At 36.8% G+C, this 17,881-nt stretch overlaps 1 protein-coding gene across 1 annotated transcript in view; it reads left to right on the plus strand.

Annotated features, from left to right (window-relative positions):
* The window catches only part of Mcr (macroglobulin complement-related), a 205,527-nt gene that overhangs the window by 20,134 nt on the left and 167,512 nt on the right, over positions 1-17,881 (plus strand). The window contains exon 3 of the mRNA XM_089097665.1: positions 12,604-12,772. Within this exon, the coding sequence (XP_088953791.1) occupies positions 12,604-12,772 (169 nt within the window). The remainder of the gene's footprint in view (positions 1-12,603; positions 12,773-17,881) is intronic.

The following is a 17,881-nucleotide window of genomic DNA, read 5'->3' on the forward strand; positions in this document are numbered from 1 at the left end:
AAAGGGGGAAAGACCCTCTAAAAGTTATAGAACCTTAATGAAATTCACACCATCATATTCAGCGTATCAGAGAACCCTACTGTAGAGGTTTCAAGCTCCTATTTACAAAAATGTGGAATTTTGCATTTTTTTTACCAGAAGAAAGATCACGGGTGCGTGTTTATTTGTTTGTTTGTTTTTTTCTTTTCCCCAGGGGTAATCGTATTGACCCAGTAGTCCTAGAATATCGTAGGCGGGCTCATTGGAACGGAAATTAAAAATTCTAGTGCCCTTTTTAAGTGACCAAAAAAAATGGAGGGCAACTAGGCCACCTCCCACGCTCATTTTTTTCTCAAAGTCACCCAATTAACATTTTAAGATAGCCATTTTGTTCAGCATAGTTGAAAATTTAATAAATATGTCTTTTACGATGACTTTATCCCCCACAGTTCCCAGGGGAAGGGCTGCAAGTTATGAACTTTGCCCATTGCTTACATATTGTATTGGTTATTGGGAAGTATACAGACATTTTCAGGAAGAATTTTTTTTCTGGTGGGGGGGGGCTGGAAGAGGGGGTTACTCGGGAGAATCTTTCCGTGGAGGATGTTTCTTTGGGGTAAGGGACATTTATATGGAGGGGCGCCGGATTTCCAAGCATTATTTAAAAAACGATCTGAAATTAAATTAAAAAAAAACAAGTTTTTTCAGCTGAAAGTAAGAAGCAACATTAGAACTTAAAATGAACAGAAATGATTACGTATATGAGGGGGTTATCCCCCAAGTCAATACCTCGCTCTTTACGCTACATTTTTTTTTAGTACTTTCAAAAGAGATATCTATTCTAATTAAACGGCCTTTGTGATTCAGGGGTTTGTGAATTAATTTTTTTTTTACTTTTAAAGTAAAGAGCGTGGTATTGACTAAGGGGAGAACCCCCTCATATATGTAATAAAAAAAAACTATAAAAAAAAACAAGCGATACGGCTCAACAGTAAGCGAAACTTTTAAAAACGGAACTTTGATGTCAATAAATGTATCAAAAGAATGGGCTTACAATGCTGATTCTAAATATATGAATTTTATTAAGTTTAGTGTTGCTCATCAAAGGCTACGAGCCTGTCATACGATTCAAACAAAAAAGCACTTCGAAACATCAACGGAGGTAATACTGATACGAAAACCCATGACACAACACTATAAAAATAGCCTAAGTCATACGTCTCACTTGAGGCTGAATTTTTTCATGCCCTGGATTTATTAAACCCCAGGAAAAAAGTGAAAAATATGTAAGAATAATAAAATTCGGAAATTAATATCTTAAAATTTACAATATCTTAAAATATTAATATCTTAAGGGTTTTATAGAGCATCATGAAGGGCTTGGCTTGCAAAAAACAAGAATCAATGGGTTGAAGCATAAATTTTAACAAGAAATGTCTGAAAACTGTCTTAGAAATGATGATTTGACATCAGGGGTTGCCAAAGAGGAATAGTAGTGGGGTACTGTGGCGTGAATTGATTGGAGTATCATGCTTTAGCAAAGAAATTAAGACTTCTCGCTGTTCAAAAATATACTTTTTAATTTAGATTCACTAGCTTTTTTTCGGAGACGAAACGGTTGAAAATGTCCTAGGGAGGTGATGAGGGGTGGTGCCACGACGGATGGGGAGGTGTGTAATGCCACGGTGGTGTGAACTGACATGGTGTATCACGTAAGGATGGGTTTTGGTGAACTTGAGTCAACGGATTGAGGCATAATTTTTAACAAGAAGTGTCTAAAAAATGTTTTAGGAATGATTGTTAGGGGGTGTGGGGGCAGTCAAATAATGGTAATTTGGCCTGAATTGTATGGAGTAACGTATTCTACAGTTTGAAAGTTAAGATGGGGGTGTTAAATAATTTTTACCACAGAGGGTGGGGGGAGCGAAAATCTAACTTGCACACAAAGAAACGCCAAATAATGGTCAAATAATGGTAATGTGGCCTTAATTGTATGGAGTAACGTATTCTACAGTTTGAAAGTTAAGATGGGGGTGTTAAATAATTTTTACCGCAGAGGGTGGGGGGAGCGAAAATCTAACTTGCACACAAAGAAACGCTGTATTTTCATCAAGGGTTCTCGGAAATACCTCAACAATGCCTAAAATTTTGCATCTAATACCAACCTTGCCCTGTGGAAATCATTGCTAAGGGGGGTGGGGGGAGGAAGCTGTAGAACTCCAATTTCAGAGTCCTGTTTTAAAGGTTATTTTAAAAAGATTTGTAATTTATAATCGATTTTACTCTAGCTCCATACATTTTTAGGAGGAGTCCAAATGTTAAAATATGTTAAATAATTGTTGAAAATCCACAATTGCTAGTATATCCTTAGTTGAAATTGCCTTCAGATGCATGTGAAAACGGCGTCACAGTGCCATTTCGCTCCCATGTTTGAATTTTGTAAGCCTTGGATATGTTAAACCCTAGGAAAATAACGAATAATATTAAATTAATTTCTTAAAACTGTAGAAACATTGGCCACCTAAGCTCTATAAAATATTAAGAGTGTGAAAGAAATGTTAAATTAAGGTAAAAAATTGTTAAACAACCACCGGTGCTATCATATCCTTAGTCAAAACAATCCCTAGATGTGTGTGAAAACAGCGTTGCAGTGCCATTCCGCTCTCATGTTTGAATTATGTAAGCCTTTAATCTATTAGACCCGAGAAAAAAACGAAAAATATTAAAATCATACAATAAAAATTCTCAGACCTTGGGCTAAAAGCCCTAGAAAATATTAATAATATGAAACAAATGTTAAAATATGCTAAATAATTTTTGAAAATCCTGAAGTGCTAACATATCCTTACTGAAAATTACCCCTAGATGTGTGTGAAAATGATGTAGCAGTGCCTATCCGCAAACATGTTTGGATTTTGTAAGCCTTGAGTCTATGAAACCTGAGGAAATAACGAAAAATATTAAATAATAAGCTCCATTTTTTCACCTTTTATTTTTATGTTTGTTGTGTTTTTTAGCCCTTTTTTTCTTTGTTTTAATATTGTTTGTAAATTTGTTTGAAATTTGTTTACAAAGTCTGTGTTTTTGAGATTTATTGTTTATCACGATCAAGGTGTTTACACAATTTAAGCATCCCTTAATCTTTATCGCTAGAAATACATTTATAGCAATTTTATCTAAAAATCAAATATTTCATTTGTGTGTTTTTGCATAATCGATGTTACACCTGGCCAGAAGAAGACCGACTTGAGCTTGGAATCCCACCAAATGTGTTATGGAATAGACAGAGGTATATCTTGTGACGTCACGGGAACGTGTTATTTCTTGAAAGTATTTCCCTAATACAGAATACTGGGAAAGGAAGTTTAGTGCTTTTGCTTGGAGCGCTGTTCCATTGGAAGGGAATTGACCTTTCAAGTCCCAGTGAGGACAAAAAACTAAAGAACAAAAAAAAGAAATGCTTTGAACACTTTGGGTGAAAAATAAAATGCCAAAAAAGGTATTATCTGATAGTGATGCGCGCCGTCATTACATTAAAGTGCACCGTCATTGCGTAAGTTGTGCGCTGACCTTACATAAAGTGTGTACCGCTATTAAGTTAAAAGAAAGAAAAAATGCTTTGAATGTTTCGGTCGAAAAATAAAATGTCAAAAATGTAATATGTGACAGTGATGGTTGCGTTGTCATTACGCGACCTCAGATAAGGTGTCTACTGTGCTCGGTTAAAATTGGGGGTTCCCCATGTGTCCTGGCGCTAGGTTACATAAAATTGTGTCATCTATTTTACACCTGACCGTTTAAAACGGGTTGTGTCATGTGACGTCATTGTGGTCCAGAAGGGTGTGTCGTGGGAATCTTAGCAGCCGACCACTAGAAACAGGGACCGCGTTGAAGATTTGCGAGAAATTAGAAGCTTCCCTATTTGTCCCTTTAAAATCCCAAGCTAGTTAAAGTGTGAGGGTGTGTCGTAACGTCAGAGAGCTGTCATAGAAATCCCATGTTAATTTTCCTATGGGCGTCGCAGAAAGCCGTGAGGGTGTGTCGTGACGTCAGAGGGCTGTCACGGGAATTCTATCGAAAACTGATATGGATGCCGTGACGTCAGAGGGCTGCGGTCAGAATTCCATATTAATGTGCTATCTGTGTCGTGGAATAGATTGAGGGTGTGTCGTGACGTCAGAAGGCATGTCACAGAAATCCCATGCTATTTTTTTTATGGACCTCATGGGAATCCTATGCTATTTTCTGATCTGACCGTTTAAAGTGCGAGTGTGTGGCGTGACGTTAGAGGGCTGTCACGGCAATTCTATGGGAAACTGCTATGGATGTCGTGTCATCAGAGGGCTGCGGTCGGAATCCTATGGAAAAGGGGGGGGGCATGTCGTAGAATGTATTGAGGTTGTGTCGTGACGTCAGAGGTTTCTCTGGAAATAGCCTAATATATCTACATATCTTACAAGTTTTTTATAAGAAAAGTGCCCGGATCGGGATTCAAGGGGGTGGGCCTCGGTCGGATCTATTAATAGGATACTACTCCCGTCTTATTTGGCTCAGTGGTGACGGATGTTTGTAGTTCCTTACACCATTTTCTTCCTTTTGCTTCGGTACTTGACAACAGTGCTGAATATTTCCGCCATTTTCAATTCCTTTTGTAATAAAGGAAATTCAAAATTTCGAGGAGAGCATTTTTGTTGGCCACGAGGTGGTAGCAATTTTAAGTGATAGTGCAGAAAAACAGAGTTGATAATATAATTCTAAATAACTGAAAAGTTAGTAAGGTAGTTTAAGGAATTACTGTTATTTATTGGTATTTTATTCACAAACCAGTCAGGAGATACACGGAGTGTCAGACTTACAACAGAAAAACCCGATTTTTGTATAAATCCGACATGTTGGACTTACCCCGTACAGGATAAATTCTGACATGGTGGGATGGATTTACCCCGTGTATACAAGTGAATAGTTTTTTTTTGGAATTCTAACCTAGATTTCAGAGTATTTGTCAACTATTCACAATGTTAACAATGCACAATATACCTAATATAAAAAATATATCAGTGTGAATAAAATCAGTACTCATTTCACAATTAATTGGCCAGGTGAAGACAGGTGATTTGGGATTAAGAAAAGAAACAACATCTTGCTTAAGAAACATGACTGACATGAAAACCTGAGGGTTGTGCAACAAGCAAACTCTTTCATCATTCTAGGATTGTATAACCTCCAAAAAAGCAGCAGAAGAGTTTAACATCTTAGACAAACCTAAATACTGGTACAAGTTGGACGAAACTTTGTTTTGTTGCGATCCTGATAGCCTTAAAATCGTTGGCGCGAAAGGATCCCCAGCAATGCGGCGAAGTGGTCACAATGGGTGTGATAAAGTAACTGCTCTCGCATATATTAAAGCATCAGGCAAGAAACTGCCAACACTGGTAGTCTTTTCGGGGAGAAACACTTGGAGTCTATGGCTGCCCATTAAAGACCATCCAGATGAATGTTTTTCAGTTACTAAGTCATGGATGACAGCTTATGGATTTCAGTCATGGATGACAGCTCATCTCTTCTATAATTTGTGTAAAGATGTTTACCTGCCTCGGGTGAAAGGAAAATCAATTCTTATTCTTGACGGCCATGGGTCCTATACAATTAGCTCTTATGGAGCTCACTCCAGAAAAGAACATTATTATCCTCAATTTGCCTGCCCATGTATTGAATGATCTGCAGCCACTTGACAGGGTTGTTCTCAAAGGGCTGAAATCATCCAATGAGCAGAAGCTCGTGAACTGGCAACGAGAACACCTTGTTGAAGTCTTACCAAAACAAGGACCCTGGGAGAGTAACCTTACACTTTCATGGATTGAAAAATCATTTCAAACGACATGAATTTATGATTCCGCTATTCCAGCACGTGTCAATTGCAACGTTAAGAAGGTGAAGTTTCATTGAGCCTTGTTAAAAAAAATATGTTGTGACAAAAACTTTAAGATTAGTGACGACTACAGTGAATACTACGACTGATCAGATTACTATTTGAGTGTAGGTTAGTCCAAAAAAGATTCAACCGCATGAGAAATCATTTGAAGAACTTCTCTTGGACTCAGCACACCGCAATTCTCTTGATGTCTCTGCATCTGGAGCATCTGGCATGCAGAAAATTGCTTGAGAAGCTGAAGTAATAGCGTCTGAAGAGGATTTGAGAGTGCTTGCACAAAGATAGAAAGAGAAAAAAAGAAGGAATGCTTGAGAACAAAACAGGAAATGTAAAAATGAAGACAATCAAGCCAAAGTAGAAAAAGAAAAAATGTCTTTCCAATGAAGAACTCTGGCGTCTCGTCTGGCTCCTCATCTGACCCTGTGCTAATTATCTGACCAAATGGACATCTGTTATACTGTTGACAGTGAGAATGAAGAAGATCAAGGAAAGAAGCTAAATATATATCTAAATGAGTACTATGATCTTACATGCAATACCAAACGTGATCAACAAGGGCTGTATATCGGAAAGTTGCTTGATTTCCTGATAAAAGCTTGTTCGTATAAAATATCTTTGCTGCCGGAGCCTAGCCGACTATTCGTATGATATGCAAAAAAATAATGGCAATGACAAAATTAAAGAAGAATGCATCTTTGCCGGACCATTGAAGCTTTCTGGAGCTGGTCCCAATACTACCATCATTCCAAATCTGGCACGTCATCCGCCTGTATAGAAGCACACTAGGGCCTGCAAAAGATCAAAAGTTTGCTTTCTCGACTCCATCTAATACGAAGTGAAATTACTTTTTTTTTTCATAAAAATTCCTCTGTATCCACTAAAATTTATAAAAGTTTTTTTTCTAATACTAATTGAAATAACAATTCCCCTCCCATTATTTGAAGTAGTGTGTTACCTTTTTCATATTTACATTGAAAAATTAAAAAATACCGCTCTCAGAGACTTCTTCTAAGAATGGGGTAAAACCGATGCTGTCAGAATTACCACATGGTAAGCAGCAAACCTATATTCTGCTGCGGCACATTCAAACTATTACGATGATTTTTTTTTTTTGTATGGTTTTCCAGTACGTAGAGGTATCCTCTATCATGTCTTAGGGTGACAAAATTGTTATCTGTGCATGCATAGAATTTACCCGGGATGTCAGATTTATCCAAGACTAGGGGTAAATTTACCCCCCCCCCTCCCCCTGAGATGGGTTACTTTTGTGCAATAACTCACGGAAACAAGAAAACTTGCAAACTTTACCTATTGGTAAGAATATAACTAGTATGACCAAGAGCAACATCAAATAGTTTTTATTGCGTCAGCAAATCCCAAGACAATTTTGGGACCAAATTAATCTAAAAAAAACTTATAAGAGGTCAGACTTACCCAAGTTCACCCTATAAAACATGATAGGCCGCATAAACTAACCACTTGTAAACTAAGACGGGCCAAAACCAGCATCAATTGTCACAAATTTGTAAGTGCATAAATCCAGCAACAAAAACATTACATCAAATGAGCAATAGCTAGAAATAAAATCAGAGAAGTTAAATACCGAGCCTCCTTTATACCTTTATCTCTGTTGTTCAAAATTTTGCCAAAAACTGCCAATATAGGTTTGTATTAGATTTTTAATAGTTTTTAAGAAACCTATTAAGCCTTTAATTTTCCCCCATATTTTTTTTTGCTCCAGTCTATACCCAGTCCGTGTTTGATTACTAATATGTCCAAAATCTTTAAATCAAGAAAATATTTTCAATTTCTCGCATCCCCCCCCCCATGTTCAGTGCAGGTTAAAAATTTCAACAAAATAAGCATATTTCCAAATGTAAAAACGAAGTGTCTAAAATAAAATAAAAATTGGGAAATCGTTAATTTACTATTTTCTTCCTTGCAACAGCCGGGATCAAACCTAGGCTCGAAAGTTTCTAAGCACGGCTTTATCCACTGCGCTGTCAAAAGGTATTTAAATGGAATATTCATAATATGTATGATATAAATGTAGCTTGTCTCTGAGAGAAAGTGATGTCATATCCCAGAGCAATTCCTATCTTAGAAATTCCCTATCCTAGAGAGATTTTTAACTGAGCAGGAGATATACCCATACACTTTGGTCAAAATCCATTGCCTCCATACCCCCTCCTCCCCCCCCCCAAAAAAAAAATAGTCATTGGAAAGGAAAGCAATGATAAGCTTGGCCCCATCCTTGCCAAATAATTTCTCTGCTGTTGGACACAGTCTTGTTACAATTTTGACAAAAAGGGCCTTCCCTATTTGAACAAGTGGCTATAAAAAAAAACAAGCGATACGGCTCAATAGTAATCGAAACTTTTAAAAACGGAACTTTGATGTCAATAAATGTATCAAAAGAATGGGCTTATAATGCTGATTCTAAATATATGAATTTTACCTGATTTTTACCTGATTTTTTAAAGAGGGGGGAAACATCCCCTAAAAGTGAAAGAATTTTATTGAAAATCACACCGTCAGATTCAGTGTATCAGAAAACCCTATAACATAGGTTTCAAACTCATATCTGCAAAAATCTGCAACTTTGTATTTTTTGCCAGAAGCAAAATATACGAATATAGAAGTTCGTTACGTAAGTTAATTTGTAAATTACGTCAGAACCAAATTTAGAGACAGCCATTTAGCAAAAGAAAAGTAAAATTTTTATGCCAATTTTGTTTACTTATTCAATGACTGTGAGCCAAAATAAAAGCTGCATTAACTAAAACACGATCCGAAATTAAATAAAAAACAAACAAGTTTTTTAAACTGAAAGTAAGGAGCGACATTAAAACTTAAAACTAACATAATTTTTTCCTTATTTTAACGGGGCTGTCCACTCATTAACGCATCTATCTTTACGCTAATGTTTTACTCTGTATCACAAATATATTTTTATAAACAAAAAAAAACTTTAGCTTAAAGAGTGAGGCGTTGCGGTGGGGACAGCCCCTTTCATATACGGAATAATTTCTCTTCGTTTTAAGTTTTAATGTCGCTCCTTACTTTCAGTTTAAAAAACTTGTTTTTTTTTATTTAATAACCCTAGAGAGCGGTACTGAACCACATTTCTCGTATAGCCTATTGTTTGAAATACAATCAGTCAGCCGGGTACCCAGAACAATCCTTAAGCAATTTCTCTGGAAAACATCTAGCAAATCTTCATCCGCTTTTCGGAGCGTCCATTTTTCAGAGCCATATTTGACCACTGTCATCACTGTAGCTTCTGATACTCTAATCTTAGTTTGCAGACTTATCTTCCTATTCTTCCAAACTTTTTTAACTGTGAAAAAACACCCTGAGCCTTGGCTATTCTACTTTTAACATCTTCACCGTCCAACCACCTTTACTAATAATACAACCAAGGTAAGTGAAGCTGTCTACCTGATCAATCTTTTCGTTACCCAACGTCACCTTTTCATCTTCACTTGTTCCTAGCCTTAGTGGATAAGTCTTCTTAAGATTGATTTTCAAGCCTATCCTAGCGACCCTGATCTCGCAAAACCTCTAAAACTTGATTCATTTTGCTCACACTTTTATCTAGGACGCTTAAATTATCAGTATAATCTAAGTCAAGGAGACTTTTCCCTCCCCATTTGATTCCGTGGTCTCCCATTACATTTCCTGTGCTCCTTAAGACAAAGTCCACCAAAATAATCCATATAAAGGGGAATAGAACACAGCCCTGCGTAACTCCTGATTTAATACAAAACCTCATTTTCTACCTTAACCGCAGCAGTGTTCTTCTCGTACATAGCACTAATCACTTTAATGTATTTGTCTGGTATACTATACAAGGATAAAACCTTTACTAAAGCTCTTCTATCAAGAGAATCGAACGCTTGCTCATTATCTATAAAACTGAGGACCAAAGGTGTTTGAAAACTCAGGCACTTTTCAATTATTAGCCTAAGAGTGAAAATTTGGTCGACACATCCTCTACCTTTTCTAAAACCGCACTGTTCTTCTCTTAAAACTTTGTCTACAGCATCTCTCAGTCTAAAAAGTATCATATTTCTAAGTAATTTTCTACCTACAGAGACCAGACTAATGCCTTGATAATTACCACACTCATTTTTATCACCTTTCTTATAAAGTGGCTTGATTAAGGTTTTCCGAAAATCGTTTGGTACATCCCCTTTTTCAAAAATCATATTCATAATCTTCAGTAACTTATTTCTAACCTCCGAACCTCCATATTTAAGAGACTCTTTCACAATCCTATCCGTACATGGAGCCTCACTATTTTTTAGTCTTCTTTGTGATGTCACTAGTTCTTCCCCACAAAACAAATGTTCCTTCACATCCTAAGTGTCATAAACTTTTTCATTGTTCTCTATATCTTTTCCTGCAACTCTATCTCGGTTAAGCAAATTCTCAAAATGTTCGGCCCATCTCTCTTTAGTTTTGAAGTTCTGGAAATTAGGTCTTTTAGGATGATAACCCCCTCAGTGCAAGGGTTGTAAGTTACGCCCTGGGGGCATATAAGGTTTATATAGAAAGTTGTTGTAGAAATTTCAAAAAGGGTTCATTTGAATTGAAATTGAAATTTCCCTTTTCAAAAAAGCCCTATGCCTTCCTAAGGCCAGAACATAATTTACACTTTACTGAAGAAGATGCAAATGAAAGTGCATTGTCAGTTTAATATACATATACTGATATTTAGTAATCAAAATTTTAATATTATTTGATGTATTAAAGTTATAAAAGTAAAAACATTTATATTTTTTTCAGTAAAGTGAAAATATTGTTCTGGCCTTGGGAAGGCATAGGGGTTTTGAGCCCAACTTATTTATCGATGCTGATTTGTGGTAGTTTCACGCTTGGTAGATTATTTGATTTTATTTTTGCTCATTTTTTGTTTAATGGAGTTCTTTACTTTTCTTTACTACTACTACTACTAACAACTCACCGCAGCAAGAACTTATTTTGTGGAAAAAGTTTTTTTTAATTAATGTAAACAATGGGCAATTTTCATAACTTGCAAACCTTCCCCCTGGGACCATGGGGAGGGGGTTAAGTCATCCTCAAAGACATAGATAGGCTATTATATTTTTCGACTATGCTGAAAAAATATGGCTATCTCAAACTTTTGATCGGTTGATTTTGGGGAAAAAATAAGTATGGGAGGATGGCTAGCTGCCCTCCAATATTTTTGGTTACTTAAAAAAGGCATTAGAAACTTTTGATTTCCGATCAAGTGAACCCTGTTCTGATCTTCTATGATTACTGGTTCGATACGATCACCCCTGAAAAAAAAATAAATAAACACGCATCCGTGATCGTTCTTCTGGCAAAAAAAAAAATATGCAAAATTTCACATTTTTGTACATAGGAATTTGAAACCTCTACAGTAAGGTTCTCTGGTATGCTGAATCTGATGGTTTGATTTTCATCAAAATCACTTGATGTTTTGGGGATGTTTTCCCTCTTTATCAAAAATTGGGAAAATTTTCTCAGGCTCGTAACTTCTGATGGGTACCATTAAATTTGATGAATTTAACGTATTTTGAATAAACATCAAAATTCGATTCTTTTTGTTGTATTTATTGTTATCAAGACTCTGTTTCTTAAAGTTTAGGTTACTATTGAGCCGCATCGCTCCTTACTTACAGTTCTTTACCACAGAACTTTTTGATTTTGTGTAAGAATAAAAATAGACTAAGTAGGGTAACTGCTACAAGGAAAAGATCGCATGCGAATCTCCTGTTTTTTGGCTCTTCCTTTTCTCTTTTGCTATTAGTTTGCATTTCTCTGTTGAAAAATTTATTTATCATTTTTTGAACTAAATGTATATTGTTCTTGTATGGTGCTGAACCATGTCGACTTCACAGTTGCTAGAGTCTAGCCCCTTCTTATTGCTGTTAGGACAGGCCGATTACATCAAGAACCATTCTGGTTTCCTGAAAGGTATAACACTGTTATATCATGCTTATATATAAGGAAAATAGCAAGTCTTGGAAAATATAGGAATAGTAAAAACGGTGCAGGATCTTAGAGGGAAATTGTGGGTCCTAGATTGAAACCTTACTTTGGAAAAAGTTGTTCGGTCAGAATGGTTACTTTGCCTCTCAAATACTTGGACTATCTGTCTTGGCTTTTCTCTGTCTACAAATTGGCTATGTCTTGATACAACCTATGCAACCTACTGCAAAATACTTGATAACTTTAATTCAAAATCGCCTACCAGGGATTCCTGGTTCATGGGGATCCTTGCAGTCCCCAACTTTGGAAAAAGTTGTTCGGTCAGAATGGTTGCTTTTATCGATTCGGATTAAGACTAAGATTAAGGTGTTTCTTTTTAAGAAGTTTTAGCATCTTTTTTCAATCTATTTTCGAGTAGTGACGTCAATCCCTGGAAATTTGGGGGGCAGGGTGGTAGCAAAAATTCATTTTTCAAAATCCAGGATAAGGCAGCTATATAATTTTTTCAATGGGAGTACAATAAAAGCCATTTCTGTTTAAATTACTGAAAAAAGATGTTTTTCAAAATCTAGAAGAAGCCCCCCTTCCGAATTGACGCTAAGGCTTTCGATTAATATTTTTTTCTTTTGCTGTGAATGTTAAAAATTTAGTTTTGTTTTCCATCGTCTAAATCCGAGTCAGAGTTGACAAACGTGTATCTTTTCTTTAAGGTGCCTCCCACGAGCGCCCCTGGTTCCTACCGTTTACGTGTGGAAGGTAATACTGATCGAACGCTTGGTGGAACTGTTTTCCAGAATGAAACTATCCTGGAATTTTCCCAAAGATCTATGACGATCATGGTTCAAACTGAAAAGCCTGTTTACAAACAAAGTCAAACGGGTAAGTGTATTTGTTTTATATTATTGCTTTTCGTAAAATAGCTTGGATACACTAATTCCGGAGACGTTATGTGACTTATTTTTATAATGCCTTAGATTTACAGTTGTGGAGTTGAGGAAACTCTTCTAAATTAATTGCATCCTTTTCCCCCATTTTTTTCGAACCGTCCTAGCAGAGTTGTTAGCGCACTGGGATCCTTTCTCTGTGAGGACGAGGGTTCGAGTCCTAATGTTGCTAGTTGTTCGGTTTGGAACAGGGGTTAATGATGTGACTCTGTAACCTCAGCTGAGAGTCGACCCAGCTCCAAAAGAGTACCTGGAGAAAGCTGGGGGAAAAACGCGGGAAGCGTCGGGTGATTTGCCCCCAAACCGCGCATTGGATTCCCGGTCGAAGGCAGGAATCAGGAGACCCCTACCTGGGCTACGCAGGACACATGGGTCAACATGCGAAAAAGTTTTTTTTTAAGTTTTTCTCCTATCCTTGGTTCTGGGGATATTCAGAAGCTTTCCTTTTTTTATGTATACATAGTATGTTATATTCTTCTTTTCTCACTTGCAGAAATGAAACTTCTGACATCAAAATTTCTCTGTAAAAGCTAGAGGCAAAATAAAGCTCTCTGATATTAGCAATTGGTCCTTCAAACGATCAAAAAACGAAAAAATTGTTTTTTTTTGTTGTTTCTCCTCTTGTATAAAAAATAATTTTTTAACATAACACCGTTTTAGTTACAGTAACTAAACTCTTTAGACTCCTGCCGTACAGCCTCCGAGCTTAAAATTGTGACAGCTGTCGAGTTGCCTCTGTTCTGCTGTGACGAAATATTAAAACTGACATTTGTTGGAAATTTTTTATATGTGACAGTTAATGTCATTCACTGGCATCACTTCATAAAAACTCACGGCGGTGGGGGATTTTATTTTCCAAAATCTAGTAGGAAGAGGAGGGGGTGAGATTTACAATGAAAGGTGTGTTGTAAATTAAAATACTGGAAAAGGGTGTTTTTTAGATCCAAGGGGGGAGAGGGTAAAAATCTAGGTAAGAAACAGCCCCCCCCCCCCCTACTGGGGACCCTTGATATCACTTCATTATACTCTACTAAATGAATTTTAAATTTGTGTTGGAACCCCTTTTTTCCTGGTATGTATCTGTCAGAAAAGGGACGATTTCGTGAATTATCTCTACCATTTTGCTGGCAATACCGCAGTCATAGCAGCTGTCCATACACACCAAAACACAGTCCAAGCGTCTATTAACCTATAAGCAGATCTTCTGGAAACAGAAAAGTGGTCTCATAAATTTCAATGCATTTAAGACAAAGGATCTGTCAAATATTTAGTCAAGGGTTTCCTATGGGCATCCCTGCTTCCTCTTTGAATGTGAAGCTACCGAAAGGATAGATAAATTATGTATTCGAGGTGTATATTTATCATGGGGCCAGATTTTCAATCAGATACGGTCTTCCTGCACAAGAGCTGTAGTACCGTGGTAGTAACCTGTTGCCACCACTCAACTGCATCTGAAATAGGGCTTTAAGATAGAACTGTAGAACCAGGGTTGCCGCCCGGTGGAAAAATCTACTAGATGTTAGCAAGGCCGTACCCAGGATTTTTTTTCGGAGGGGGTTTCACTAAATTATTTTTTTTTTTGGGGGGGGGGTACACAAAAAACCTAAAAAACGCATAAAAATTTGTTTATATTCATTTTTGTTACGTTTTTACGAGTCAGGCAAACATTTGTTGTTGTTTTTTGGGGGGGGGGGTCAAACCCCCTAACCCCCCCCCCTCTGTGTACGGCCTGGATGTTTGTGATTTTTAGTGATTTCCTTCAATAATCTAGTGATTTATGGGCTGATTTAGTGATTTTTTTGTTCAGGTAATATAGAAATCACTAGAAATAGTGATAAATCGCTAGGGGTGGTAACCCTGTATAGAACCAATTGGATATCACTATAACCTCTAAGTAAGAGATTTAACGTTGTAAAATTTAACATTAAGGCATTTTTAGCCCCTTTAAGGGCTAAAATGAATTTGCCCCATGAATGATTATTGAATTTGGAAACAGCATAAAAAACGCATCAAGTGATGTATTCACTTCCTTCCTGGCTAAATCATATGAATATGTATAAATTTACCGTAGGGTAAGAGTTTCCTAGGGGAAAGGGAGAGCAGTTGCCAGTATAAACCTAGAATTGGGGCTATTGAGGTGGAAACATGTTAAGAAAATACATTTTGTAGGCGCTTCCACTATACCTTACCTCCCCCCCCCCTCCAATGTGCAAATATATAGCCCAAATTAAATATTTTCCATGTGTTTTCTGTTTCTTTATTTCGTCCGTGTTGATTTAGTTTATGACTATACGGTTTGTAACAAGAGTGAGGCATGGCAAAATGCATGGGGAACACATAATTTGGGCTATGAATTTGCACATTGGGGAAGTTTCAGACAATGCAATACCAAGTGGGTTTGCCTCTCCCCCCTCCGTGAAATGTTTGTCTGAGACAAAGATTTAGATAATTTCAAAGATCAGACTGCCTTTCCATGACGATAAATAAGAAGTTTAAATAGGGATAAATCCTTTTAATAGACGGTGATAAATTTCACACACAGAAAAATACAAAAGGACGAAAAGGATTTATTCCAATTTGAACTTTTTATTTATCGAGACGAAAAAACGGGACAAAAATGCACGTAAATAAATTTTAGATGTGTTTTTTAAGTGTTTTATAAATGTTTTTGCTTTTATAACTTTAATAAATCAAATAATATTAACATTTTGATTACTAAATATCAGTATATGTATATTAAACTGACAATGCACATTCATTTGTAATTGTTTCAGTAAAGTGCAAATTTTGTTCTGGCCTTGGGAAGGCAAAGGGGTTTTGCGCCCAACTTATGTTAATTTCTGCTCGTTTTGAGTTTGACTCGCTTAATTATTGTAATTTCTGTTCGTTTTGGGTTTCATTTGTTTATCGATGCTGATTTGTGGTAGTTTCACGCTTGTTAGATACTTTGGTTTTATTTTTGCTCATTTTTTGTTTAATGGAGTTCTTTACTTTTCTTTGAAAAACTTATTTTGTGGAAAAATTTTTTTTAGTTAATTTTTGTTCGTTTTATATTGACATAGTTTTTTAGGGAAAAAGAAAATAATACTTCAAATCTTTTCGTTTTTTTAGACTTTATAGTTTGGCCTGCTATTTGTATGCTGGAGAAAAATTTTCAGCAATTTATAACAACATACACCCTTTTAAAAATCTGGACACAAATAGTACTAGTTAATTTAGTTTCATACCTCCTCTAGTTGACCTGAAATGGAAAACTTGATACCATTTGCAAAAAAATCTGTTTACTTTCTTTGATAGCTTGGATACACTTACGCTATTGTGATTTGGTAAAAATTTTAAGAGCAGAAATGGGTGGGTTGGCGTGGGGGGGTAGGAGTGGAAGGGGGATTATTTGCCCTCAAATCACTTTCGACTATTAAAAAGGGCATCAGCCCTTTTTATTTTCAATCGAATGAGCCCTTTTCGAAGTTCCCACAACAACTCCTTCGATACAAAGTGCCCTGGTCTAAACAACAACAACAAAATAATACATTATACCCACTTCGATCTTTACTATAAAAATGTCAAACCTTCCAATCACTTTCGACCATTAAAAGGGGCACTAGGCCTTTCGATTTCCAATCGAATGAGCCCTGTTGGAAACGACAACGCTTTCTTTACCCTAAGATCTGTTAGGGTGGTTTTCATCCTCTAAGACCGAATTTCCAGAACTTTCTACTACGTTAAACAGCATGGCTATCTCAAAATTTTGATCGGATGTGTTTGGGGAAGTTGTAGGCGTGAGAGGGACGGTAGTCGCTCTCCAATCACTTTCAACTATTAAAAATGGCACTAGCCCTTTCAATTTCCAATCAAATGAGCCCCTTTGAAGTTTCTACGACAAAACTTTCAATACAAATCTTATATGCCCCAGGGCATAACTTACTACCTTTGCCCTGAGTGCTGGAGGGGGGGGGTGTCATTCTCAAAGACCTAATTCCCAGATCTTTCTACTACGTTGAACAAAATGGCTATCTGAAAATTTTGACTGGATGAGTTCGGAGGAATGGTGGGCGTGAGAGGGGAGTTAGTTATCCTCCAATCACTTTCGACTATTACAAAGGGCACTAGCCCTCTCAATTTCGAATTGAAGGAACCCATTTTGAAGTTTTAAGACAACTCAATCTATAAAAACCTTATATGCCCCCAGGGCAGAACTTACAAACTTTGCCCTTGGGGCTCTGGGGGGTTTGTCATCCTTAAATGCATAATTTCTAGAACTTTTAACTACATTGAACAAATGGCTATCTCTAAACTCTGACTGAATTTTTTTGGGGAAATGGTGAGCGTAAGAGGGGGATTAATTACCCTCCACTCATTTTCGACTATTAAAAAGGGCAATTTCAATTTCCAATCAAATGAGCCCTTTTTTAAATTTCTAAAACATCTTTTTATATAAACTTTATATAACCTCAGGGCATAACTTACAACTCTTGCAATGAGGGCTCTGAGGGGGTTAGGGTGTTAGTCGCTCTCCAATCACTTTCAACTATCAAAAAAAGGCACTAGCCCTTTCAATCTCCAATTAAATGAGCCATTTTGAAGTTTATACGCTTTTAATAAAAACCTTGTACACCCCCAGGGCATCACAGCCCTGAGGGCTATGGGGGGGAGGGGGTGTCATCCTTAAAGACCTAATTTCCTAAACTTTCAACTACATTGAATAAAATCGCTATCCATAATATTGATTGGATCTGTTAGGAGAAAAGATGGGCGTAAAGAGGGCGTTAGGTGCCTTAAAATCAATTTAGACTATTAAAAAGGGCACCAGCCCTTTGAATTTCCAATCGAATGAGCCCCTTTTCAAATTTCTAAGACAAAGATTTCTATAAAAACCTAATATAAGCTCAGGGCATAATTGACAACCCTTTCCCTAAAAACGTTGGGGGAGTGTCCTGCTCAAAGGTATAATTTACTGAACTTTGAACTGCCTGGAACAAAATGGCTATCTCAAAATCTTTATTGGATGTGTTTGAGGAAATGGTGGGCGTGGGAGGGGAATTAG

Source organism: Artemia sp. Qi Xiang Cuo, chromosome 12 (genome assembly GCF_049724085.1).
Source record: "Artemia sp. Qi Xiang Cuo chromosome 12, ASM4972408v1, whole genome shotgun sequence".
Taxonomy (NCBI): Eukaryota; Metazoa; Arthropoda; class Branchiopoda; order Anostraca; family Artemiidae; genus Artemia; species Artemia sp. Qi Xiang Cuo.